General features: G+C 58.0%; 1 protein-coding gene across 6 annotated transcripts; it reads right to left on the bottom strand.

The window, feature by feature from the left end:
* Positions 1 to 651: 651 nt before the first annotated feature.
* On the bottom strand, positions 652 to 24588 carry MYO1C (myosin IC). 6 transcript variants are annotated; one of them, XM_043583475.1, is made up of 32 exons: positions 24319 to 24588; positions 17189 to 17344; positions 16957 to 17072; positions 16195 to 16393; positions 16034 to 16114; positions 14454 to 14633; positions 14274 to 14372; positions 13962 to 14075; positions 13804 to 13875; positions 13400 to 13519; positions 13194 to 13276; positions 12868 to 12973; positions 12670 to 12750; positions 12269 to 12360; positions 9543 to 9637; positions 9416 to 9462; positions 9227 to 9307; positions 6876 to 6981; positions 6636 to 6753; positions 5444 to 5557; positions 5288 to 5364; positions 4868 to 4936; positions 4685 to 4769; positions 4430 to 4589; positions 4063 to 4146; positions 3240 to 3333; positions 3090 to 3145; positions 2828 to 2963; positions 2680 to 2750; positions 2493 to 2590; positions 2319 to 2418; positions 652 to 1863 (listed from the first exon to the last, which is right to left on the bottom strand). In XM_043583475.1, the coding sequence occupies exons 1-32, from the start codon at positions 24391 to 24393 to the stop codon at positions 1837 to 1839; spliced, it is 3192 nt and encodes a 1063-aa protein (XP_043439410.1). In that variant the 5' UTR covers positions 24394 to 24588; the 3' UTR covers positions 652 to 1836. The 6 variants fall into 6 exon arrangements, with proteins under 6 accessions (XP_043439410.1, XP_043439414.1, XP_043439415.1 ...); XM_043583479.1 differs by lacking the exon at positions 24319 to 24588 and adding an exon at positions 23349 to 23475; XM_043583480.1 differs by lacking the exon at positions 24319 to 24588 and adding an exon at positions 20032 to 20073.
* Positions 24589 to 26036: the final 1448 nt, after the last annotated feature.

The raw sequence follows: 26036 nt of genomic DNA, 5'->3' as shown, positions 1-26036 counted from the left end.
GCTCAACTCACAGAGTGAAAGCCCCAAGCTGCTGCTGACTGTTGCCGCCATGCCACAGGGCAGAACCTGCTTGACAGTGGAGCCACCGCAGAGGAAGGCTGAGCCAAGAGACGGTCCCAGACATGTTCTTAACGATGTTGTTTGAGTGCCTGCAAGCAGCCCTACCCTGGGACCATTAGGTCGCTAATGCTAATAAATGCCTTTTCTGCCCAAGCCAATTTAGATTTTATTTGCCACTTGCCACAGAATTTGGAGCGTATCCTTTGGGACCCAGCTCAGATGTCATCTTCTCTGTGAAGTGTTTACAGCCTTTCTCCCCCACTGAGTCCATCGCTAGTCAGCGTGCCCCTTGGGGCCTGCACTTCCCACACTGGGCTGTGTTTCTCTCCGCCGGGCTGAGGACCACTGGGCAGGGACTGTGTGAGATGCATCTTCCCCTGGCCCACAGCAGTGGGCCAGGCTGAGCAGCCCTTCGGTAGACAGTTAACGAAAAAGCAAGTCTGTGTTGCAGCTACTGGTTACTTCTGTTTTCCCTCCGGGAAGGCGCCCTGCCTTCCTCCTTCTGTGGACAAGGCAAAAATTCTAACACAAGACCCTGGGTTGCCTTTAGGGGTCCTGTCCCTTTTCCTAACATTCACAAGCAGACCAATGTTGGCAAACACATATTGCTTTATTTAGTGTTTCTCTGGATTGCAGAAGTATCAGCGGTGGGCTGAGACCCCCAGGAGGGCAGAGGCAGCTGGGCAGCGCTCAGGCCCTCTGGGGAGGTGGGGGGACACAGCAGAAAGAGGTGATGCCTCTGCAGCTCCTCCCAAGGCTAGCCTCTTCCCTGGGCTCCGCAGACAGGAGGGCGTAAGGGCCAGGAAAGGGCCTACATCCTTGAATTGGGGCCAAAGTATATAAACAGGATGTTTGTCATCCTAAGGCATAGACTCAGGTAGGACTGCTTCTCCCACCTGTTGGCCCCCAGGGTGATTGCTGGTTAGGGAGCCACACGCACCCTTAAAGACATGAACCTGTCCCTGGAGAGGCAGTGAGGTGTGTTGAAGACAGGACTGCAGTCCTGGTTTTGCCCCAACCTGCTGGATGAAGGGCACATCCCTTCTCTTGGGCCTCTGTCTCCTGCTCTGTCACACCAGGAAGCTTACACTAGATGATCTCTCGGCGTGTTCCAAATTCTGTGGTCTAAGACCCCTTCCCCCGCTCCAGGATGTCCTCAGGCGGGGGTGATGATTTTGAAAGGGTATTTTTAAGGCAGGAAGAAGGGGGCAGGCAGAGGTGGTCTCAGCCCCCAAGGGGATGACAGAGTGGGCTGCAAAGGGTACAGGTGGGCAGGCAGGCAGAAAGAAAGGTGCCAAGGGAATGAAGAGGAGAGAGTGGCCTGGGCAAGGGAGAGGGCACCGGGGCCCAGACCACCCAACCCCTCGGCTACACTCCCTGCCCTGCTGGCATCAGGGAAAACACATCCAGTGTGTCTTGGGGTGGGAAAATAGCTTTTTTAAAAAATAGTTTCTTATAAAGCATCAAAAAATCTCAGAGAAAACCTCAGCAAAAGTTCCCTTCTCTCAAATATTTGGCATCGGCAGTGGGGCTGGCATGGCCGCCTCTGTCCCCGGCTTTCCTATTGCTGTGGCCCGGCCTGGCCCACTTCTGGGGTGGCTCCCTGGCCCCCGCTGCTCCCTCAAGAGAGGGGTGAGCAAAAGGCAGGAATTTGTCAGTGGGCTTCGAGGTGTCCCTGGGTCCCTGTCTAGAAGCTCGAGTCTTTGGTAAGTGGGAAGGGGAGGTGGGGAGAAGCAAAGCATTGGGAGGTGGGAGGGGGTCCAGTGGGCGCCTTCATCACCGAGAGTTCAGCCGTGGGGCCACCTATGGGGGCAGAGAGAGAAGCCCAAGTGGTGAGTAGGAAGCAGACCCAGGCGCTTTGGGTGCTTGTCTACATGGATTAGATAAATGCAGTGGCGGTCTGAGGGGTGGGCGTCTGGTGGCCTCAGTCCTGGAGACTCCGATCCTACTCCCATAGGACTCCCCGTCCTGCCAGAGTGGGCCTTGTCTACAGCTCCCCTCGAGCCTCCCAGGCCTCCCCCACCTCCCAATGCTGCCATCTTTATGACCCTCTGCACCGTGGAGGCTCATATGGCCCCACTCTCTGGCCCTCAATGGGCCATGGGAAGAACAAGGTGGTTTGATGCCCCACGGATGGAGACCCATGGATGAGCTGCCCAGGCTCTGCCAAGCTGCCGAGGAAGCTCGGCACCCGAGGCTCACCTGAGCCCCAGGGCTACTGGTAGGGAGGTGGGCTGTTGCCTGCTGGCCCCACTCACCACAGCCAGGTGCCCGTTCTTGGCCTTGGTGATGAGCAGTTCTGAGCCAGGCGTGAAGTCGATAATGCCATCCCTGCCGGGGCCCCCTGCAAACGTGATGCTGGAAGGAAGGGGGTGTGTGAGGGCTGTCTGCATACGCACGCCTGGTCCCCTCATCACCCCTGACCGCCTCACCTGCCCTGGTTGATGTTGATGTTGTTCACACGGTCAGCACTGAGGGCTGTCTTGGTCAGTGTCTCAATCACGTGGTCACTCTGCAGCACCACATCCCCCTGGGGGCGTCCAGAAGAGAGAGGGGTCAGGCCCTGCCCAAAGCTCGAGAACCCACCTCGGCCCTGCCGCCCAGGCCCCAACAGGGTACCTTCTGCTTATTGTCCTCCCGCTGCACATGCAGCACAAAGAGGCTGTCGCTCAGGCTGCTGACAGAGATTCCTGAGGAGAATGGCAGAGGTTAGGGGTCAAGGGTCAGAGCGGGGGCCCTCCCTAAGCAGCCCTGGGCTCTCGCTCACCGGTCAGGTTGGTGTAGTCAATCCTCTGCTTGACTTTGGCGTCCTCCACGATGACCACGGCGCTGGGTGTCAGCAGCAGCTGCCGGGAGCGGGCTTTGTAGCCCTTGCGGTCGTATTTCACCACAGGCACCGCATACTGCAGATGAAAGGTGGGGTGAGGGCTCGGGGAGGGGCTACGGGGCCTCCAGGGCAGCCCCTCATTCTCTGCCCAGGCCCTGAGCACCCCCCATGCAGCCCTCAGGCCGCAGAACCGTGGTCTCACCTGGATGGGCTCAGAGCCGAGGGCCTGCAGTACCTTGGGGCTGATCTCATCTGCACCTGCAACGCAGGTGGGGGAGAGAGAGGTCAGGGGAGGGGAGAGGGGACTTAAGTTGGATGGTGCTGGAGGGTCGGAGCACTGAAAGGGGCTCACCAAGCCGTGTGCTGATGAAGAGCCTGGGGACACTCTGGGGGTAATTGTCCTTCTTGCCCTTGAAGATCTCACTAGCCACGGCTTTTTGCTGCAGCTGAGGAGACAAGGGCGGGAGGTGGGGGTTACAAGGGGTGGGAACCATCAGGGAGCGGGAAGGGGCAGGCCAGCCCTAGGAACTGAGACAGTCTCTCACCTTCTCTCTGGCCCCAGCACCAGGAGGCGAGGCCCTGCCACCAACCCTGCTGTTGGCCTCTCCCTCTGCTTTGCCCCCAACCCCACTAACAAGACAGAAGGCTTTCCAGAAGGGTCAAGACAGCATTTCCAGGGGCTAGGCTCGACCTGGGGGCTAACTCCCCATCATATCAGGCCCTGGGGCCCCTGGCGTTCACCTCTAGCTTGGCACCTTGAAGCTGGCTGATTGCTGATACTCTAAACTACTAACAGGTTATCTGAGCTGGTGGGTCTTTCAGCATCATCCAATAGTGACTTGGCCAACACAAGGCACATCAGCCACCATCGTCCATCCGTGCAACCACAGCAGACGTTACCAACCGATCAGACTGATTCTGTAGCCTTTTCAACACAGGGCTCTGGGGAGCCTCTACCACTCCGGTGGAGTGGGCCCATAGGACAAATTCTATTTGCCACCCAGGAGCCACTCCAGCCTCGACCTCACACACAAGGCCAAATAGGGCCCGGGATCCGTCTGACATCACACCGTAAATCCGGGGGGGGGGGGGGGGAGGTGACATGCTCCTCCCAGCACGCTGCCCCGACCTCGCTGGCTAGTCCCAGTCCACGCCTGCCTCCTCACTCTCCATACCTGCTGCTTCCACTCCGGGCTGATGCTCCGACAGTAGTTCCACACCATGTTCTTCATGCACAGCTCCCGCAGAAGCTCTGAGGCCTGAGGGCACGAGGGAGGTCAGGGCACCTACACAGCCCGGCTCCCTTCCCTCTGAAGACACTAGGCATATGCCCACTACTGGGCCTTTGCCGGAGTGACCCCCCCCCGCCCAACCTGGACATCCCTTCCATTCCTGAACCGTTTCTCTCAAAAGAACTCATTCTCCGTGGCCCAGCTCCAGTTCTCCCTCGGGGGACCTCCAATGCTTCTCCGTCCACAAGATCAGTAGGCCCCTCCGCTGAGTGCTTTCACGGTCCCCAGATCAGTAGGGAAGCCCACGGACCTCACGCAGGGCAGGTGGCGGTGTGGGCCAGGAAGTGTCCAAGACATTCCGGGGCAGATGCTTCCGCAGGTTGAGCAGAAAGGAGGTGCGCACGTGGTCCAGGAAGAAGGCATTCTCAGGGCAACGGGGTGCGTGGCGCAGGATGAATCCACGGATGAGCCTGGGGGTGTGGGCCCGCCAGGGGTGGGGGTGAGAGGCCTGGCAGCGCCCCACCGCCTGTTCTGCACCACCCCCTCGTGGCGCCCCGGTGCTCACCGCCGGATCGTCTGGGCGGCCCACTTTCTCTTGGCTGCCTTCCTCCGGCCCAGCGTTCCCCGCCACCAAGACTGGATGCAGATGGCTGCGGAGACCACAAACGGCTGACCTTAATCTCCTCACGATGGCGGCCCACTCTAGCCCCAGACCCTGCCCCTTCTGAGGATCCCTGGGCCCCCGCACCTGATCGCTTCACACGGAGGAATTTCTGCCGCCAGTGAAAGCCCCTCCAGGCGGCCTGGATCTTCGTGGCTGTGGTGGGGAAAGAAAGTCACTTGGCCAGAGCCCTGGGGAACCAGCTGAGGGCCTGGCACTGTCAGAGCTCACTGAGGGGCACGAATGAGAGTGGCTGAAGGAACTACTGAATGAGAGGATACATAAGAGGAGGAGAATGCAATGCGTGAAGGAGTGAAGGAGGGAGCAAAGGAAGGTGGGAATATGCTCAGAGTTTGCATCCAGGAGCAGGACTGGAGCTGGTAAGGAGGAGGGGAGCTGAATGTGAGTGAACTGGGCTTCCTGGAGAAAAGGCCCAAATGCAGTGATTTCTTTCCTTCTCCCTAGAACAGACCCCACTGGGATAGGAAGGTGTGGCCTCTCTCTTACCCAGGCTCTGCCGCCGGACCTCCAGGGCGTCCTCTGTGGCAAACAGGGTCTTGGGGAAGCGGATGAAGATCTTGGTCCTGAGGAGGCAGCAGTGATCATCCCCTGCTTGCTACCCCTTAGCACCCCAAACACTGGGTGTGGGCGGGTACCACTCACCTGCCCATCTTGTACTCTTCCGGCTTGTAGCCCAGGTGCCTGACCAGCACAGCCACCCCATCCTGGGGCCGTCCTGCCCATGTGGGCCATGTCTCTGGACACAGTGACTTGTACCTGGAGACAGGAGGAGTGGAAATGCACCCAGGCCCCACCCCAATCAATTCCCCCCGACCCCTGGGGACCCAAATCAGCTTTTTGGGGTACATGCTGGGTACTCCCACCCATGACTTGCAGCTCATGAAAAGCCTCAGAGGTCACTTTGTCACTATATCCATTTTATTTTATTTATTTTTCGAGAGAGTGAGCAGGAGAGGGGCAGAGAGAGAGAGGGAGAGGGAGAGAGAGGATCTTAAGCAGACTCTACACTCAGCAAAGAGCCCAACACAGGGGCCCGAATCTCATGACTGTGAGCCGAAATCAAGAGTAGGACACTTAAACGACTGAGCCACCCAGGCGCCCCACTGCATCCATTTTTTTTTTAATTTTTAAAGTTTATTTATTTTTGAGAGAGGGAGAGAGAGAGAGAGAGAGAGAGAGAGAGCAAACAGGGAAGAGGTAGAGAGAGAGGGAGACACAGAATCCAAAGCAGGTTCCAGGCGCTGAGCTGTCAGCACAGAGCCTGACGCGGGGCTCGAACTCTCGAACCATGAGATCATGACCTGAGCTGAAGTCGGACACTTAACCAACTGAGCCACCCAGGCGCCCCACCACTGCATCCATTTTAAAGAGGAGGAAACTGATGTATCCTCATCTAAGGCCACAGGGCTAGAAAGTGGCAGGGATGGAATTCAAATCTGATTGACTCTCCAGCCCCTTAGACCAACCACAAAGCTGCTCTATCCTTTCTGAACTGATTGGAAACTCTGTCCTCTTCATAGACTTTTACCATGCCACCTGGTGACAAGCATGTGGATGCATGCCTATGGACCCCTAACCAGGTCCTCTATGAGGGCAGGTCCCTGAGCGGGTGGGGTGGGGGATGGGGTTGGGAGCACTGGCATCCTGTCCACCTAGCTTGATATTAGGCCTTCCAGCATGGAGGGTCCCCTGGCATGCGTCCCACAGCAGCTCAGAGACTCAGTGTCCTAGTCTCTGAAATGGGGCTAAGAATCCCTGTCTGCTCTCACAGGACCCAGAAATTTCCTACCCTCCTACCCCCTTTCCCTGGCGCTGAGCCAGGCCACGCCCCCACCTCTGCAGGAAAGCTTCGTATTTGCGACGATAGGCAAAGCCGGCTCTGCGCACGCGCAGGTTCTCCATCAACCCCAGGTACTTCACCTGGTGCCTGATCAGCACTTCGTCAAAGCGGCCTGGGGGAGGGGTAACAGGGTGGTCAGTGGACTTTCAGGGATGGATAGCCTGTTGCCCCTGCAGGGGCGACCTGCAGGGGTGACCCAGTCCCCACAGGCCTATGGCGGGCGGAGGCACCTACCTGGCTGTTTAGCATCATTGGGCTTGATGCAGCGGACATAGGCGGGCTCTTTGGACTGCAGGATCTCCACCAGCTGCAGGAGGCTCATCTTGAACTGGGTGGCAACCTGGGCAGCCAAAGTGAATGGAAGGTTGGCCAAGGCTGTGGATCCCTGCAGCTGCCCCTCACTGGGGCAAAGCTGCTGAACCCTGCAGACGCCCCTTCCTGGAGCGGAGTGGCGCCAGTCCCCACAGCTACCCTGGGCCCTACTTGGGCCCTTCCTTTTGCCTCCCCAAGCTCACAGTAGAGGGAGGGACCAGACTGCTGGCATCTTCCAGCTGGGCTAGAGACATCAGCTTAGGAACCTCACTCCTATCTAAAAACCCTGCTCAGGAGGCACCAGGCTGAGACTCAATCATTGGAACCTACTCTTGTGGGCTCAAGCCACACCCAATCTCTACACCCCATCTTTTACACATTGGCTGTAGAGATTACTTAAAAAACCAAAAACAAAAACACTTGTTCAGGTATCCCCACAACCCCGATTCTACATCTCCCTTTGACGACAACTCTTTCTCCTTCTAGAATTTCAGGGCCACCTTCTTTACCAGTGTGTCCTAATGCCTATGCATCTAACCATTGTCTCTGCACACTGCTCATCAAGACCGTCAAGGATCTCAGGCCTATGGGAGAAGCAGACTTCTCAACAGATTCGCAATTCCATCAATGACAGAGGTGTGTGCCTGGGGGTTCCAAAAGCATCAAGGAGGGGCAACTAATCTAGTCGGTGGGGTAAGGGGCATCAGGAAATGCCCCTTGGGCTGAGATTTAAAGGATAAGTAGGAGATAGCCAGAAGGAAGAGAGGAGAGGAAGGTATTCAGGCAGAGGGACAGCCTGAGCAAAAGTTTCATGTACCCAGGGAGCTATAAGCAGTGAAAGGATCCAGATGAGGAGCAAACAAGATAGGATTAGAGAGGCAAGCAGATGCAGTATCATGACAGGCTTGGAGAGTCACTTTCAGGGGACTGACTTCTCCTGAGGGAAATAGGGAGCCAATGAGGAATCTGGAATGAGGGAACAGCAGGCACAGATCTGCATTTTGGAAGACCTCTAAACAAATATATGGAGGGTGGGTGGCAAGGGCAGCCAGGAAGCCAGGAGGAGACCAGAGATGACACTGGCTGGCTCAGAGCACTGAACTGGAGCAGTGGTTATGGGGACAGGCTGAGGGGAAGGAGCTAAGAAGTATTCAGGCAGCAGGAACCAGCAAGATCCAGTAGTTGTCTGGATGAGGGAGATGGGGGAGACTGAAGAGTCACGGATGTTGCCCAGGTTTCTGGCCTGTGAGACGGGGTGGTGGGTGATCCTCGTCCTGAGTTAGGGACACAGAAGGGGCAGGCCTGGGGCACTGTGCAATCAAGGGCCCATTTTAGACCAGTGGGTTGCCTGGAAGGCACTGGAGGAGATCAGTGGATACGTGAACCTGCAGCCTGCTGGAGAGGCCTGGACAGTGGTGCGTGTCCTTCCCGCGAAGGGAGGTATGTGTGTGTGGGGAGGGCGAGGGGTATGCATCAGGGAACAAGGGACTGGGGAGTGGGACACTGGGCAACCCATGGTTTCTGCACCCTCCCTGCCAGCGTGTCTCAGCCTGCAGTACTCCAGCTTCTACCTCAGACTGAGCCCGCTCCTGCTGGGACCCGGGGCCTCCTCCCACCACACCCAACAGCCACACCTCTGCCCTCAGCTCACTGGAGCTCTCCCTGAATCAGGCACTACTGGCCGCACCCGCCTTTCCCAGCCTCTCTCTCCATGATGTCACTCTCCTGTCAGCCTCCTCGTCTTTTTTTGGGTTCTGCAGGTCTGTGCTGGGCCTTCCTCTGCCTGCTGTGCTCTCCCATAGGTCCCTCTGACAAGCACTTAGTCCCAAGTTATCTCAGATGCTTCCTCTAGGAAGCCTTTCCAGACAGCTCTCCCCACTTCTACTCCCTCAGGCAATTTGCTGTTCCTTATTCTGTTTCCAAAGCACCCTGTGCACATTTCTATGAAAGCACCTATTCATTTGGGTCTCCTAAGTGCCTAGGAATGTCTGATCCAAATGTCTGCCGAGTGGGTGAATGCAGGCAAGTGCCGATGCAGAGACACGTACAATCCCCACAAGGACTCGGGGGTTCATGTGTGGGTCTACAGGTAGAGACAGGTGCACACATGGAAGCCAGCACAGATGCACCCACGGGCAGCCTCCTAGACGCACACAGATGTGTACCAGTGAACACGTAGCTCACATGCACGCTGCCAACTCCTGGCTCACGCAGGCACCCATCCACACACACGTGCACACACGTGCCCCCTCAGGTCCCCACAGCCTCCACACCGTCTCTGGCCGCTTCTTGTCGCTGAGCTCACTCCGGTCGAAGCATTGGCTCATAATGGGATTTTCTGAGCTGCACATGGTCTGTGAGGGCAAAGCAGGGAGTCAGGGCACAGGGGCAGGTGGGACCCGTTCCTGGGGCAGAGGTCAGTCAGTGCCCAGATCCTGATCCCTCTCCCCAGTCTTTCTCACCTCCTTCAGGTTCCGGAAGAGAAGGTCATTGTTTTTATCCAGAAACCCTGGGAGAAGGGAGCAGACACGAGGTGAGGGAGAGCCCCTCTCCCTGCCCACTGTGGGGACCCAGCTCCAGAATCCTCACCGGTCACGCTGTAGGTCACCTCTCCAGCATAGTGCAGAAGGCGGAACTCCCCACGGCCCAGAGATTTCCTGGTCCGCTGGTCAGCCAGCTTGTGCCTGGAGAACGAGAGGAAGCTACAGATTGCTGGCCTGAGCCATGCGCCTTCCTGCTGAAGAGGCTCAAGAGACGAATCGGGCATCTAGTAAGGAGCAGGTACGCCCTGGGCCACGCCACAACCCTCTATGCCTGGCGACAGACAGGGCAGGGCTGTCAGCTGCGGAGGCTCAGGGAGGCAGACGGCCTTTCCCAGGGTCACACAGTGCCAGGACCGGGATGCAGGCCTCTGCGCGGCTGGGGCTCACGGGGCAGAGGTCTCCTTTCATTGCCTGTGGCTGTTATGTGACTCTGCTCAGAAGGCTCAGTGCTGCCCACTGCATTTTAAGAATGGAAATCTGCCCCAAAAGATTACTTAAGTGTATTTATACCCTTTAACCCATTGTCTACTTTTTTTTTAAGATTTTATTTTATTTTATTTACTTATTTTAAAAATTTTTTTTTAACGTTTATTTATTTTTGAGACAGAGAGAGCATAAACGGGAGAGGGTCAGAGAGAGGGAGACACAGAATCTGAAACAGGCTCCAGGCTCTGAGCTGTCAGCACAGAGCCCGACGCGGGGTTCGAACTCACAAACCGCGAGATCATGACCTGAGCCGAAGTCGGCCGCCCAGGCGCCCCTAAGATTTTATTTTTGAAGTAATCTCTATACCTAACATGGGACTCAAACTTACAATTCCGAGATCAGGAGTCACATGGTCCACCGACAGAGCCGGCCAGGCACACCCCCGCCCCCACCATTTTCTACAACTATTCCAAGCAACTAACCAGAGATACAGGGAGAGATTTAAAGCACAAGGATGTTTGTGGCAGCCTTGTTACCCCAGCAGAAGCCTGGAGGCTGGCTAGGGGCCTCCAGAGGCTGGGTGAGAGCACTGGAATATCTGTGAGTTAGAGCCACTGGAGGAAGTGTTTTGAGGAAATTTTTCTGTTTGATGATACAGGAAAACACTCAGGATATAACATTATCCTGAACCTTATACACAATAAGTTTTCAACTATGAAAAAAAAACATATAGGGGCGCCTGGGTGGCGCAGTCGGTTAAGCGTCCGACTTCAGCCAGGTCACGATCTCGCGGTCCGTGAGTTCGAGCCCCGCGTCGGGTTCTGGGCTGATGGCTCAGAGCCTGGAGCCTGCTTCCGATTCTGTGTCTCCCTCTCTCTCTGACCCTCCCCTGTTCATGCTCTGTCTCTCTCTGTCCCAAAAATAAAGAAACGTTGAAAAAAAAAATTAAAAAAAAAAAAAAAAAACATATAGAAAAAGGCAGGAAGGAAATGCCTCACATTGTTAACAGTGATGACCTCTGGGTGTTAAGCTAGATAACAAGTGGCTTTTGCACACATTCCAATTTTTCTCTAATGAGCATCATTCTTTTTACAATCAGAAAAAAAAATGTTAATTTATTTACTATGAGAGAGAGAGAGAAAGCGTGAGTGGGGCAGCGGCAGAGAGAGAGGAGAAAGTGAGAATCCCAAGCAGGTTCCACACCGTCAGCGCTGCACCCTGAGAACCCTGAAATCATGACCTGAGCCGAAGTTGGATGCTTAACTGACTGAGCCACCCAGACACCCCCAGGAAGAGGTTTTTAATGTTACGATTTTTTAATTTAAAGTTTATTTATGTATAAATAAATTGAAAGAGAGAGAGAGAGTATGAGCAGGAGAGGGGCAGAGAGAGAGAGAGAGAGAGAGAGAGAGAGAGAGAGAATCCCAAGCAGGCTCTGCACTGTCAGTGCAGAGCTGATGCGGGGTTTGAACTCACAAACCATGAGATCATGACCTGAGCTGAAATCAAGAGTCAGACTTTTGGGGTGCCTGGGTGGCTCAGTCAGTTGAGTGACCAATTTCGGCTCAGGTCATGATCTCACGGTTTGTGACTTCAAGCCCCGCATCGGGCTCTGTGCTGACAGCTCAGAACCTGGAGCCTGCTTCGGATTCTGGGTCTCCCTCTCTCTCTGCCCCTCCCCCACTCATGGTCTGTCTCTGTCTCAGAAATAAATAAACATTAGAAAAAAAATTAAAAAAAAAAAGAGTCAGACTTTTAACCGACTGAGCCACCCAGGTGCCCCTTAAGGTTACAACTAAGCAAAAAATAAAAATAAAAAAATAAAAAAATAAAAAGGTAAAATGCTCAGGGCTTTGGCATTCAACAGCTCCAGGCCTGAGTCCTAGCTCTGCAACTTACTAAATGTGTGATAACCTTAGGCAAATGACGTCACCTCTTGGAGCCTCAGTACAGTGAAGAAAGCACCACGAATGCCTCCTTACAGGCTTGCTTCAGGTTAGAGGAGGTGATGTGCACAAAAGATGCAGGGCAGAGGTGCTTGCTTCTTTCCTTCCCCTTCCCACATTAGGGGAATCCTTAAAGAAAGAGCAACTTCCAAATAAGGAAGCTAAAAAAATCTTAAGTTTCATTCTCAAAAAAGAATAAGGAGGGAGCCATGCTCCTCTTAGCTTCTTACTTTGTGGACGCACCACAAGCTGTGGCTTTGTGCACCTGTCCTCAGCTTAGCAACTCCCCTGGTCATCTCTCCTTATGGCTGGGGTCTTAGGATTGTACGGGGATCCCGCGCTTCACAGGTTCTTCCCCAAGCGAGCCCTTGCCCCTAAGCTGCTCGGCCACCCCGCTTACGTCAGGAAGTGCGGATGGTGCTTGACTGTGTCCTCCAACTTCTCCAGGAAGGTCAGATCCGTGGCCTCCCCAGGGCGCAGACATTCCTCATCCTGGGGGGGGGGGGGTAATGGCAGAGGATGAGGGATGTATCAGGGAAGGAGCCGGAGGGCACAGGAGACTCAGGGGCATCGTGCCAGGAAGCAGAGATGCAGCGGACAGGGGCAGATCATAGGGAGCCTCCCACAGACAGCTTCCAGACCAGACCAGCACCTCACCTCACCCTCCACACACAGCCCTGCCCTGTCCCTACTCAACACCAAACTCAGGCCCTCCATGGACAGGCCTAAGAGAACAGGGAACAGAGTAACATCCTCCCACCCAGCCCCCAATATGAGTCCTTGAAAGAGCAAAGGACTCACCAAAATGGAGATGATGCCCTTGAACTTCTCCTCTACCAGGTCACAGATGATCTTATTGTTGAAATACTGGACAGGCTCCCACTGAAGGGCAAAAGGGAAGGACGGCATCATCATGGGGTCCTAGCACCTTGTCCGGGGGACCCCAGTGCCTGGCTTCCTATGGGGTGTCCATAGGGACACCTGTAGGCTCGCACCTACCGCGATGCCCTCTGCCTCATATTCCTCCTGCTCCGACTTGAGGGTGAGCTCGATGAAGAGCTGCTGAAGCTTCTCGTTGCAGTAATTGATGCAGAACTGCTCAAAGCTGTGAAGGAAACAGAAGAGCCCACGGTAGTTCAAGGGGGACACAGGATCAGGACAGGGGAGAGATGCGGGGAGGACTCGGAGTAGCTAAGGGAAGGTACACAGAGCAAGACCCGAGGTGGCCGGGACTTCGTCAAGAATACGAGAGGCAGGGGCAAGAGGAGAGGGACCGGGACAGGGGAGATGGGAGGAGAGACGGGCAGGTGGATGGGGGGGCTGACCTGTTGTGCTGAAACACTTCAAAGCCATAAATGTCCAGGAGCCCAAGGACCGTGGTGCTCCGCCAGCTGGGGCTCTCAGCATCCTAGGGCCAGCGGTTCAACAAAGAGCGTGGGTCCTGGTGTTTGCCAGCACCCAGCCCCAGGCCTCCCTGGACTGCCCTCTCTGCTGCTTCAGAAGCAGCATGGTCCAAGGGCCACGAGCTCACCTTGGAGGCCAGCGACCTGTTGATCTTCCTGACCAGCCAGGTAAAAGTGCGGCTGTACACGGCCTTGGCAAGAGCGTCTCGTGCATACGCAGCCTGTTCCAAGTTCAGCGGGCTCAGGAGCTGCCAGCCAAGGTGAGACGGGAGATGAATGCCACAGACCCCTTTCCATCTGCCTCCCGTATGGGCTCAGGCCGAGCACCAGAAAACCACGACCACTCTGTCCTCCCGGCTCCTGGTGAGCCTGAGGGGTGGGGCACGCCAGGAGAGGCCACAGTGGCCACATCAGAGGGAAGACGGCGTAAGGACAGGAGGCTGCGTTCCTGGAGGTGGGAGTCTCAGAAGAGGCCTTGGAGCACCTGCACCCCGTTCACCCCCCACGTCCTGAGACAAAGGCTTGGCCTCACCTCCTCCCCCTTGGCGATGATCTTCCTGTGTGTCAGGGCTTCCCGCAACGTCGAGCCTTCCACACCAAGCAGCTGTCAAGGGAGGGGGTGGGCATGGTGGGGGTGCACTCCTCCTCACCCCAGCCCCTCTGCCCTCGCCCTCTGCTCACCCCACTCACCCTGGTCAGATACTTGAGCTGGTTCTCGGTGGTGACCTGGGCGTTGCTCTCCTCATCAGCGGCAAAGTGGATGTTGCCCAAATGCAGGACGCTGGCCACAATACTCAGCAGGTCCTGGACAAACAGGGAGGGGTGGGTGGGGGTCACAGGAGGGGCAGAGAGCCAAGGAGGGCAACCGGTGAGCAGTCAGATGGAGCGAGGAATAGGTGGGGGAGTGTCTGAGAGAAGGGAGCTGTAAGGGCTGTAAAAGCGGACGGAGGTTTTCCAGGTGCGGCAGGAGGAAAGGGGGGGCGTCCCCAGCACCGGCCTCACCTCCACTTCATCTTCAGTGAAGTCGATGACTGTCAGAGCCTTCCTGACGACTTTCCAGTCACTCTTGTCATTGATGGACGAGACTTTGGCACACTGGCCCTGGGGGAAGGGCAGAGCTGGGTCACCAGCCCCGGCGCTGCGTTCCCTGGGTGGCACCCGCCCTGCCCACTCGCGACTCACCTTGACCAGGTACAGGTAGCTCTGGGGGTTCCGCTCCAAGCCCAGCCTGCGCAGCAACTCCTCCTCGCCCCCTTCCAGCAGCTGGTAGAAGACGTGGAAGTTCCTCTCCCCGTGGTTCTGGTGAACCACTCGGGACTTCTCCAGCAGGTAACTGAGGATGTGGCCACCCACAGGTGCACCCTGTGGGCAGGGCAGGACGTGGTGGCTGTTCAGGGGGCCTGGGGATAGGCTCCGACCCACCCTCCCCCGCCTTCCTCTGCACTCCTGGCCTCTAATTCTAGAGCTGCGACTAGCTGCATGGGCTCAGCCAGCCACCCCCTCTGGCCTCCGTGTTCCCATCTGGGAAATAAGCACGTCCGGCCCTATCTACCTGGCCACTCCACTTGGCTGTCCGACGAGCCGCTTACACTCAACAGGCCTGGAACTGCACCCTGTACTCGTGGTGTCGCCTCCTCAGACCAGCTCCTCTCTTCCCATCTTGGTCAATGGCCACTCCGCCCCTCTAGGTATTCGGCCCAAGGAGTTTGCCCTCCTCTCGGAAGCCTCTTTTCCTCCCTAACCTCATGTCCCGCCACGCAGCCAATCCTGCTGCCTTAACCCTCAAAACATCCAAAACTCTACACTGCCCCCACACTGGTCCCAGCCACTGTCATCTGTCATCTCGGCTTAATAACCACCAGCCTCTGGACTGGTTTCCTTGTTCAGCCTGCTTCTCCTACCATCTACTCTCGACAAAGCACTATGATCTGTTGGAGAGCAACGTCACATCATGACGCACCTCTGTTCCAAACCCTCCAACAGCTCCCCTTCTACTCAGAGTTTCTTGTTTTGTTTTCTTTAGTTTTGACAGAGACAGAGACAGAGCATGTGCGGGGGGGGGGGGGGGGGGGCAGTGCAGAGAGAGAGAGGGAGACACAGAATCCAAAGCAAGCTCCAGGCTCCGAGCTGTCAGCGCAGAGCCCGACACGGGGCTCAAACTCATGAACCATGAGATCATGGCCTGAGCCAAAGTCAAAGGCTTAACCGACTGAGCCACCCACGCGCCCCTACTCAGAGTTGTTTTTTTTTTAAACTTTTTACAAAGACCCAGAAGTGCCTGCACCATCCAGTCTCCCCTCCTATTCCTGGGCACCTTGTTCTCTGGCCTCCTTGCTGTCCTTACCAGGTACTCTCCTACCCCAGGGCCTTTGCACTGGTTAGTCCCGCTGCCTGAACTCTCTCCCCTAGGTATCCGCACAACTTGCTCCCCTGTCTCCATCAAGCTTTTACCAAAATACTACCTTCTCAGTGAGGTCTACCCTATCTGCCTTATTTAAAATAGCAACTGGCCCCACCCCTCACCTCATTTTATTTTTTGCTATAGCACTCGTCACCTAAATTACATTTTTCTGTTTATTGTCTATCTCCCTGGAGGCAGGATTTTTGTCTATTTTGTTTCACTGCTTGTACCACTGGCACCTGGAACAGCACCTGGCACAGAGTAGACGCTCAAAAAATATTTGCTGATACCAAAGACCTGGCGAGTGGGTGCCTACTACCTGGGAATCCCATTCCCCCCGCCTTGACCCATCCACAGGTACCTTGAAGTCAAACTGCACATCCATGTACTTCCCGAACCTGCTGGAGTTATCGTTCCGGAGGGTCTTGGCGTTTCCGAAGGCCTAGGAGCGGAGGGGGGTATGAGGGATATCTGGTGTTCTCTCCCTGCCCCTCCCTCCCTGCAGACACTGCTGTCCCCTACCTCCAGCACCGGGTTGCTCTGCAGCAGCCGGTCACGTACAGCACCCCCCCTCTCGGGGGCTGGGCAGGTCTCAGCATAGAACTGCAGCAGCCGCTTGGTGGCCTCTGTCTTGCCTGCCCCGCTCTCCCCAGAGATCATCACCGCCTGATCCCGGCGCTCGGTGCGCAGTGCCCGGTACACGGTGTCGGCCACTGCAAACCTGGGGCAGAGGCTTGTCAGGAGCTTAAGGGATGGGAGTGGGGCAAGGTAGGAGGGGGATGGGGCACAGGGATTCCCGTATTTCTCATATTTGCTTGGAATTCATTTGTGGGTGGGAGTTGGGCATGCCCTCACAGATGGGGATTGGGGGACCCTCAGGACTGCGGGTCAGGGAAGGTCCTTCACCCTGAAATGGGGGTCACTCTGAGATGGAGGACTGAGGAGATCACTCACGGGTGGGGGTCCTGGAAGTCATTCAGGTAGAGATTGGGGTCGCAGAGTCACTGAGGTTGGGGAGCCATGCCCAGGTACAGTTGGGGGCAAGGAGCTAGGGGTGTGAGGTGGGGTGGGGGCTGGGGAGGCCCCACCCAGATGGGGTTGAGAGATTCATCTCAAGCGGGGATCAGGGTCACTCTAAGGTGAGAGATTGTAGGACCCCTCACAGATGTAAATAATGATTCATCCCAGGTTGGAGATCAGGGATATTCTAGAGTGAGAGTCATCTCAGGTGGGGTCATCTCAGGTGGAGGGGGGTCACTCCTGGAGAGGCTGGGGGTCACTCACAGGTGGGGTGGCACCTCATAGAAGCTGACACCCCGGTAACGTTCCATATGCTGCCGGCTGTAGATCTGTAGGTCCCGGTAGGGGTTGACAGAAACCAGGACGGGGCCAATATAGGTCTGGGGGTTGAGGGAGGAGAATCAGAAGTCTCTCCCAGAGGCTCCTGGTGCTTCTTTCCCCCTCAGACCTGTGTCTGTGCCCCCCCAAAACCCTTCTCTTTCCACTTGGGGCTCACGTAAATGAGGTTCTCCCGGAAGCGTCGCCGCAGGTTTTCGATGAAGGCTGCCTCACTGGTGAAGTTCTCCAGCAGCACGAAATCCTGTACCCCCACCCGGTCACGGGCCGTCAGTGCACTCTCCATGGTCACCCGCACCCCGTCACTGCCCAGGGCCTGCAGGGAATGGACCACAGGACGGTCAGAGCCAGCAGGGTAAGGTAAGGCTGCTTCTCTTCCACCTCAGCCTGTGGGACTCAGAGGGCAACCAGGGGCACATGCACCCAGGACACAGAGAACACCCAAGAGATGGACCATGCTGGGTACAGGGGCAGGGTCACAGGAAGCTGGCACATGGAACATTGAAGACATGGGTCATACAGAACAAGGACCATGTGGGGCACATGGCACCTGGACACAGGACACTGGGGCACAGAAGACCCTGAGGAATGTGAAGCAAGGCCACTAAATCCAGGCAGGCACTGCTTTTTGTGTAGAGAAAGAGGAGTCATGAGAAGAAACTCCCTGGAATAATAAAAAGAATGCTCTGTTGACCTTGGACAAATCCCCTCCTCTCTCTGGCTTGTTTCCTCCTCAAGGAGGAGTTGAGTTAGACCAGGTGACCTCAAGTCCCTTAGTTCTGGGCCACGTGTGACAGGTGCTTTGGAGGACAAAATGGCTCAGAGTGAATTCTGCAGTCAGGGTGGAGCCATCTCTGCCACCCTCACTCATCAAAATCTCCAGGAGAAGAGAGTCAGGGACCAAGCAAAAGGCCACCAACAGACCACAGGAGAGGGATTTCCCCAGAGGGCCTCCTGTCCCAGCTGGACTCAACACCCACCCCAGAAGTTGCAGGGGAGGGGGGGGGGGGACTCCTTCCCATAGCTGGGCCACACCCTCTCCTCCAGCTGCCAGCCTCCCCAGACACCCTCCTCCTGAGAGCCCCAGAAGCCTCAAGGGGGTGGGGGTTTTACCATGGAAAGCCCAGCTGCCTCCAGAGCACACAGGCTCAACAAGGCCCTCACCCCAGGTTACACTCTTCACATAGGAGGAGAGGGGGCTCTAGGAAATTGACGTCAAGAGTGTCAAGGGTCGGAGAAAAGCAAGGTGGCAGTGTGGGAGGGGGGTTGTAGATCCCACTGAGGCCATCAATTCTCCTCCAACCACAAAGCATCCAGATCTCTGGCCTGGGGCACCCCTCTGGGTCTGGCCTGCCTCTCCCAGGCTTGTCCCTCGCCGCCTTAACCGCCCCCCCCAATCCTGTCCCGAAGCTGTTGCCAAATCTGGCCAAAGCTCCCGCCCCCTTGCCCTCTGGGTGACGGGTCTCTGTGCTCTCAGCCCTCCCTGAGAGCCGCCAGCCGGGCTCTGGGTCCGAGTGCCCCGCGGCCCTCTTTGCCTCCGCCTCTTCCCCCTGCAACTTTCCGGGACGTTTTTCCACCCGAAATTCCTGGGCCGCGCCCGCTTCCTGGCGGGGCCGAGGCGGCGCCGCGAGGCAGAGAGGGACGCCCGGGACCCCCCGCCCTGCCCGCCACCTCCGCTCACCGACGCCCGGTAGCGCATCCTGCCCGGCCGGTCTGGCGCCCTGCTCCGCTGCCCGTGCTCTCCGCCCGGGGCTCGGCGGCAGCGGCGGCGGCGGCGTCAGCGAGGGAGGGGCCGGCCCGCCCCCCGCGCCTCCCCCTGCGCGAGCCTCGGAAGCGCGGGACTCCCCGGCCGCCCCCGCCTCGCACGGGGTTCGCACTCGGGGGTTCCTGCCCAGCTGGTGGGAGTGGGGTGGGAACTACGCGGGATTTCGGTGCGGGGGTGGAAATGGGGGGGGGGGGAACGGAGCTCCCCGCCCGGCAGGGGCTCCGCCTGAGTCAGGTTTTCCAGGAGGGGCGTTGTTGGTTCCAGGGTGGGGCCCGGAACCCGCACGGCCGCCGCGTCTACACGGACCCGGAACTGACTTCCGGGCTGTGTCTACACTACACATCAGGGCAGGCGCACGACGAAGATTGAGGCCCTTGGGTCCCGAAGGAGGCAGGATTTCCATCTCCCCTCACCCCAACCTCAAGTCCCAGGAAAGTTAAAAATAGACCGAAATGTCCAAATACGGCCGGCGCGCCCAGGCGGGCGGAGCCTCCGTGCAGGACACTGTCCACCCCTATATACTCTCTGGGGGGTGGCCCAGTGTCCTTAAGGCCCAAGAAAATCTCTTTAGGTTCGGAGTCAGGACGGAGCGCACACCCAAGGGACAGCCACGGCCACAGGGAGCCTTTGCCGGGCGCGGTGTGTGTCTGGTCCCTAAGGAGGTCTCATTTTTCCATCTGGGAAATGTACACCCGACCTCCAGCATTTGGGGCCTATACCCTTCTCCCCTATCCCAGACACCCTAACGAGGGCCTCTGTGCTTCGCTCAGGGGCTCCTCTCCTCTCCCTCTTGATCCCCCAGGACACTCTTCTCCCAAACCAGCCCCAAGCAGCCCCACAGTCGCTGGGGTCTTAAAAGGCACTCGAGGGGCAAACTCCAGCTCAGATCCCACCGCTGGCAGAGGCGGTGATGGCTAAAAGGCTTTGGTGCTTGCAAAAGGCTGGGCTATTTCTTACGAGCTGTATGGGAACAAGGCGGTTTCCTAGAGCCAACTCTGCATCCTTAAAATGTGGCTAATACCTGCCTTAAAGATTGCTGGGAAGGCTAAGATAAAGCGCGAAGGCACCTCCCAATCCCTCAACAAGCACTTCCCTCTCTCGGCCCGACATTCATTCCACACGTGCTTGGGACAGACCTACTAAGAGCCAGGCCCTGGGCCAGATAGGTCACACTTCCTATAGTGGGGAAAGCCCCTCAGGCGTGCCTGCCAGTTACAGACAGCTCTCGTAAACTTTACCTGTTTCCCACCTGACAGATAAGGAACCTGAGGCACAGTAACGCGGACTTGTCCTAGAGAGGAAAAGGCGGGGCCGAGACCTAAAGCCCCAGCATGCCCCTCGCACCCAGGCTCCCCCGAGAGGGGGTGAGGCTGCGGCAGGTGCGGGCTGCAGCCTCGTGGGGAGGCTCATTACCTCGAGAACAACAGCCCGGTCGGAGCCGCGGCCCGGGGGACCCCGCGGGGGGTGCACCAGCTGGGAGATGGGGCCTTGCGGAGGGGCCAGGGGACTGGGTGCGCAGCTGGGAGATGGGTGGGAGAGGAGGGGGGGTATTAAACGCCACCGACAGAGGCGGGCTCAGGGAGGAAGGGGGCGCCCTCTGCGGCGTCCCAGGTTTAAAATCCAGAAGGGAACGGGAGCGGGGAGGGTTCTCAGCTTCCAGCCCACTCGGGGTGGGGAGCGCCTTTGGATACTGGGGGAACGAGGTCGAGCGAGCCCCACCAGCAGCATGGCTCCCTGCGGTAAGGGGGCGACAGGGCTGGCGCTGCGGCCGCTCGCGGACCGGGGAGGAGGAGCGGAGAGCGGGAGGAGCCTCGCGGCCGCAGAGCCCGCCCCGCCCGCTGCCGCGTCAAGCGGCTGGAATGAGGGGAATCCGCGTGCGGAGGGGTCCTGCCGGCCACCCCCCCCACCCCCCACCCGGAGCCGCGCCGCCGCATTCCCGGGATGCCCGCTGGCGCCCCCACAGCCGCCGCCCGGCGGCGGAAGGAGGGGGCGTCTTCGCTGCCGGGCAGGCCAGAGGGGCGGCCCCAGCCGGGGTCCCGGCCCCCGCCCGCCCCGCCTCACTGGACGGAAGCGCCAGCCCCTGGGAGGGGTAGGGAGGCGGGGAACCGAGGGTGTGAGAGACACAGCGACCAAGGCTGCAGCTCCTGGAGCTTCCTGCGTTCTCAGCGCCGACTTACCGTACTCCCTTCCATGCTCCCAAGCCAAGCCTTTAGGTCTGTGTTATTACCCCATTCTATAGGCGGGGAAACTGAGTCTGGGCAGGTGAATGACTTGTTCAAGATCCCAGGACTAGTGAAAGGAGGGGTGGGGTTGGAACCGGCAACGCCAGCACTCACTGCTTCTGCAGGGCTGCCCTGAAGGAGAGAGGCAGGCCCGCCCGCTGGCTGGTGGATGTCCAAGCTTCCGCTTCTCTGCAAGGGTTAACTCGCTGCCCTGGCAGGCTATGACCTTCCTCAGTAACCCCGTGACTGCAGTGCCCAGTATACAACCGTGTCGGTTTTGTGTGACTATCGATATGTAGGCCTTAGGAGCAATAGCTAGGGAGTATGCCACTGCCTTTGGGCCCCCAGCATGGCCCTGCACCTAGGGGCTGGCTGCACGCTGGTGAGAAGCCATGGACACATGAGTGACCCAGGACTTATTTCCCAAGACTACCTCTGGGTTTCCTCCCACCTGTGTCATTTCCTCTAAAGGCAGGGATGGGGCAGACCCAGCAGACCTAGGTCATCCAGTGCCCTTTACCTAGTGTGGGCCAGGTACCCTCAAGACTGGCCTCTGGAGGAGTGGGGAAGGCAGTGGCAGCCTCAGATGTTCAAAGAGCCTCAAAGGACCCATGCAGATCTGGAGCGGGTGTTTTGAGCATCCCCAGATTTCTGCTAAAAGCTGATTTCCACCGAGGCAGCCTCCTGGCCTTTTGGGGAAACAGACTCATAGCCTCTCTCACCCACAGTGTAGTGCTGGGCACAGAAGAGTTTATATTCAGTTTATATTCATTATGCTCAGTTTATATTTATTGGATGTATCTTAGATCTGGGCCCAGGCTGCCCCACCAAGGACTGTTCCAGACTTAAGGCAACTGTTGTGAGGGGCAAGGGAGATGAAAGGTGGGGACTAAAGGGCTCTACCCGATTGTTCACAGGGCCCCAGTCAAGGGCTGTACACTCTAGCTCTAGAATCATGGGTCTCTGGCCTGCCAAACACCTCTGCTTGGGGGTCCAGTGGAAGTAAACAGAGCATTTTGCCCCCCTGACCTATCCTCTTTGTTCAATATCCTATATGTAGAAAGGAGGAAGACACCTCCAGCTAGTCATCACCATCTGGCATCAAAAGTCCTGTTCACTTCCCTCCATTTCTCATACCAAGGAGTCACCACCTGCTAAAACCTTCCCTCTGCTCCCCCTTCACTCTTGTGCTCCTGGATCAGGCAGCAACCTTCACACTGCCCTCCCAGCCTTCCTCCCTCCAATCCATTTTTCCACAACAGCCTGTAGTATTTACAAATGCAAGTCTGATTAATCAACATCTTATGTTAACGGAGTGAAAGTTTATAGGGCACCCTTCCATGTGCCAAGCCCATACTTCACACCTAATGCTTCTTGCCAGGAACCTGCATATAGACTCCAGCAGCCCCCTCTGTCCTCAGCTCACCCCGATGTGCCCACAGGGGTGGTCCTCTCCAGTCCCTTCTTTTACTACCACACACAGCCAGGAGGAACTGCCCCCATCCCTATCACACGTCGCTCTCTCCCTAAGCTTCTTGTTTTTGCACCTGCACCTTCCTTGGTTGGGCGCACCCTCCCTCTCCCCACCTGACTGACTCTTAGTCATCCTTGAAGACTCAGCTCAGGTATCACCTCCTTCAGAACCCCTTCCTGCCTCCCCCAACACATAGCCCCCTCCATATCTCATCGTGCTCTAATCGCCAGTTTCCTTGTCAGTCTCTCCCAGGAGACTGCTCCCTCCAGGGCGTACACCCCGGCTAGGCACACAGTAGGGGCTCAGTAACCCCTCGTGGACGCCTGTATGAATGAACGAATCACAGAGCCCAGAGCGTGCCGGGAGTTGAATAAGGCCGTGGACCAACCATTCATTCTCTCGTTCACCTCCGAGACCCCGGCCGCCGCACTCCCGGGCGCCCAGGCGCGGGGAAGCTGGCACTGCAGGGCCCCGGGGGCGGAGTACGGGAAGGGGCGGGGCTCGAGCGTCCTCTCCGGAACCCAGAGGCAGCCCCGGCTGCCGGAGGGGCCCAAAGGGGGTACAGGGTGCCTGGATCCTGTGACCCCAGCCGCCCCTCCCCGCCCTCACGTTACCTTCAAGTAATCTAAGTCTCCACGAGGCCGAGTTCTGGGACCCCTCACGGGCCGGGCCAGGCCGCCCCGGGCCGCCCCTCGGCCCCAGCGATCCCCAGGCCGGCGACCCCCGCCTTCCCGCACGGCAGCTCCGGGCTGGGCTCGGCTTTCGGCCACCTGCCCTTTCCCCTTTTCCCCCCGCCGGCCGACCCCTCCCGAGACCACGCGGCTGCTGCCCGCCGTGCGCCCACGCCCCCCGTACCCACCGGCTCAGCTCTTCGGGTGCGCAGGCGGGGGCCAGGCCGGGCGGCGTGGCCGGCTCCGGAGTCCGCGGCCCCGGCACGCTCTCCCCGCCCAGGGCCCGCCCGGGGCCGGGCCGCTGCCTGTCGTCATCCCGGGCAGGGCCCAGGCCCCGGCGCGCGCGCGCGAACCCTCCCGCCCCGCCCCGCCCCGGCCAGCCCCGGCCCTGGCCCCCGCCCGAGTCCGCCGAGACTCGGTGCCGCACACTCCGCAACCAGCTCCGGGGACGGGGCGCGCGTCACAGCCACACGCGGACACTCTCTCTCTCTCTCTCTCTCTCTCTCTCTCTCTCTCTCTCTCTCACACACACACACACACACACACACACACACACTCACGCACTCTCCACACCTGGCCCACTCGCTGCAGCGCTGGGGTCGAGGGGATGCATTTCCCCATCCTAGGGCCGCTTTGCATCCTCAGAGCAAACCCGACCCCCGCCCCGCTTTTGCCAGGCCAGCTCAGCTCTTCCCCACTTGTGCCTACCTGTCTCTCTTCCCCCTCCTTCCCTGCCCAAGCTACCGCTCTGAGCTGGCCAGTCCTGGTTTTTTGGGCTGAATGAAGCGGAGGCATTAATTCAACCTGTCCTATGCGTCTGGAGCTTTACATGCACCGCCCGTCCTTTGGCCCCAGAGCAGTCCTGTCACCTACGTGTTAGGGCCAGTTTATAGCCCAGCCTATTGAGGATCAGGGAGCTGGGAGAGAAGGGATTCACACCTAGATCGCTGCTTAGAAAAACCCTGCTCCTAGAGGTGCTTAAATTCTTACCCCTTCCTTTCATTTACCCCTTCTTGTCCAGTCTGTTCCTGTCCAGCCAAGGATCAGAACCCCTCCCCACTGCTCACCTCTTTCCTGAGGGGCTTGCTTGAGAGGGAGCTGCTGGGCCCTGGGGAGATGCTGCCACCCTTCCTCCCGGCCCAGGGCATCCCAGCTTACAAGCTTGCAGGGCCTGTGGGGATGAACCACGCGGATGATCTCCCCAGTGGGTATCAGCTCCACTTGCAGTGCCATTCTGCCGATGGAGAGCCAGCGTGCTGAGCAAAAGCCTGCCTGCCCACTGGCTCTGGCTGCTCCCGGAGTCAGGAATCTGGTCTCACACTGGGATGGCCACTTGGTTCGGCTTCCACTCTGGCCCCGGGGGATGTGTCTGGTCCAGCTCCTCAGGACACAGCTGGAGCAGCCCAGGTCTGATTGGGAGGCCTCTTGGCCCAGCGGGTTGGGGCAGGAAGAGGAGGGGCCGAGGGATGGAGGAAATGCCTGTTGTCCCAGGTAACCAGAGGAGCTGATGCAGCCACCCGTGGGGGACCCTGGCCTCCAGGTCAAAGGTTAGGAGGGTCCTTCGCCGCAGCAGCTCCATGGCCAGGCCTCTCCTGCTGCCCACTCACCGGTGTCAGCCGCAGAGCTCAGTGTTCCCCAAACCAGAAGCACATCCCGCCCTAAGCCAACAGGATCCATCGGTAGGCACTGCCCCTCCTGCATGTTCCCCCAGGGTGCCTACCTCCCCACAGCAGCGGGCAAACCCCTTAAGTTTGAGAGGCCAGAGCTGCTGGGGGCTGGCCATGTTGAACAGAGGGGGTTTAGCCAGAGAGGCAGGACGACACTGGGAGGAGGCCCCCGTCCCACCGTCCTCTGGAGCCTTTAATGCCTGGGAAGTTGGTCCCCAGACTCCTTGGCTCTGGGCAGCTGTAGCCCTGTCGGCTTCTTACTTTTCCATAGCACCCTCAGGTGCCCCTCACCCCGTTCCTGTTTTCTTCTTTATTGTTGCTAAATCACAGCTGACACTTTCCTGGCCTGGGAGTGAGCCCTCAGGTCTTCAGCCGTTCCTTATCGGAAGTGAGAAGGGAAAGAGGATGGGGAAAAGTGACCTTTCCAGAGAGAGGCACTGGCCTGGGAGGGGTGGAGTCCAGCGGGCTGGTGCTGGCCTTGACAGCCCCCTGGATGGGCACCTTCCCCCCGGGGCACCCTTTCCTTCCCTCCCCACGGCTTCCCCCGCCCAGGAAAGGCCAGCAAAGCTTCCTTCCTTCCTCTGAGCAGCATGTCTATCTAGGGCAGGCTCATCCCCGGTGGCCACACAATGGCCCTTATCAGCTGTGGAGCCAGGCGCAGAGACCCTGCGAACACCAAGTCTCACATATTTCCTGTTTCCACCCAGCGGGTCAGGGCTGGGCCCAGAGCGACCATATCCTGACTGGGGCCAAGAGGAGGGAGAACACTCCCCCTTCCCTTTCCCGGCCTCTCAATCACTGGACTCACCCCCACCCCCAGGCCAGAAGGGGGCCCCCAACAGGAGGCAGGGGTAGGGATGTGTGAAGACTTAAAGGAGGGAAGGGGAGAGGTGGGCACGTGGACAAGCATGCTCCACAAGCAGAAGGGGGGACCGCGGAGACCCAGCCCCAGGGCTCCGTTTAATCAGAACGAAGAGGTAGGCATGCTGTCGCTTTGGTTGTTTTTGCAATTGTTCTCACAACAATCTTGTGAATGGATTCATTCTTTGTGTTTTACAGACAGCCGAGATTCCTGTGTGGGAAGAGGTGGAACTCGGATTCAAACCCGGGTCTTGACCTCATTCCTGGGTTTCTGGCCCTGCAGGACACCACAGCTGCTTGTGTAATTTTGGAAGGATCACGCCACTCCTTTGAGCTTTGGTTTCTCTG

The sequence above is a fragment of the Prionailurus bengalensis genome, chromosome E1 (genome assembly GCF_016509475.1).
Source record: "Prionailurus bengalensis isolate Pbe53 chromosome E1, Fcat_Pben_1.1_paternal_pri, whole genome shotgun sequence".
NCBI lineage: Eukaryota > Metazoa > Chordata > Mammalia > Carnivora > Felidae > Prionailurus > Prionailurus bengalensis.
This window is presented reverse-complemented; position numbering and strand designations above follow the sequence as displayed.

Bases quoted from the DNA above. Each gene is read 5' to 3' on its own strand.
- MYO1C (XM_043583475.1), bottom strand. From the start codon at position 24,393: ATGGCACTGCAAGTGGAGCTGATACCCACTGGGGAGATCATCCGCGTG. The intron at 17,345-24,318 runs GTAAGCTGGGAT...CATTCCCTGCAG, and splicing joins CCCACAGGCCCTGCAAGCTT to GCCCTGGGCAGTGACGGGGT. The intron at 17,073-17,188 runs GTGAGCCCCAAG...CTCAACCCCCAG, and splicing joins TCCGGGAGAACCTCATTTAC to ACCTATATTGGCCCCGTCCT.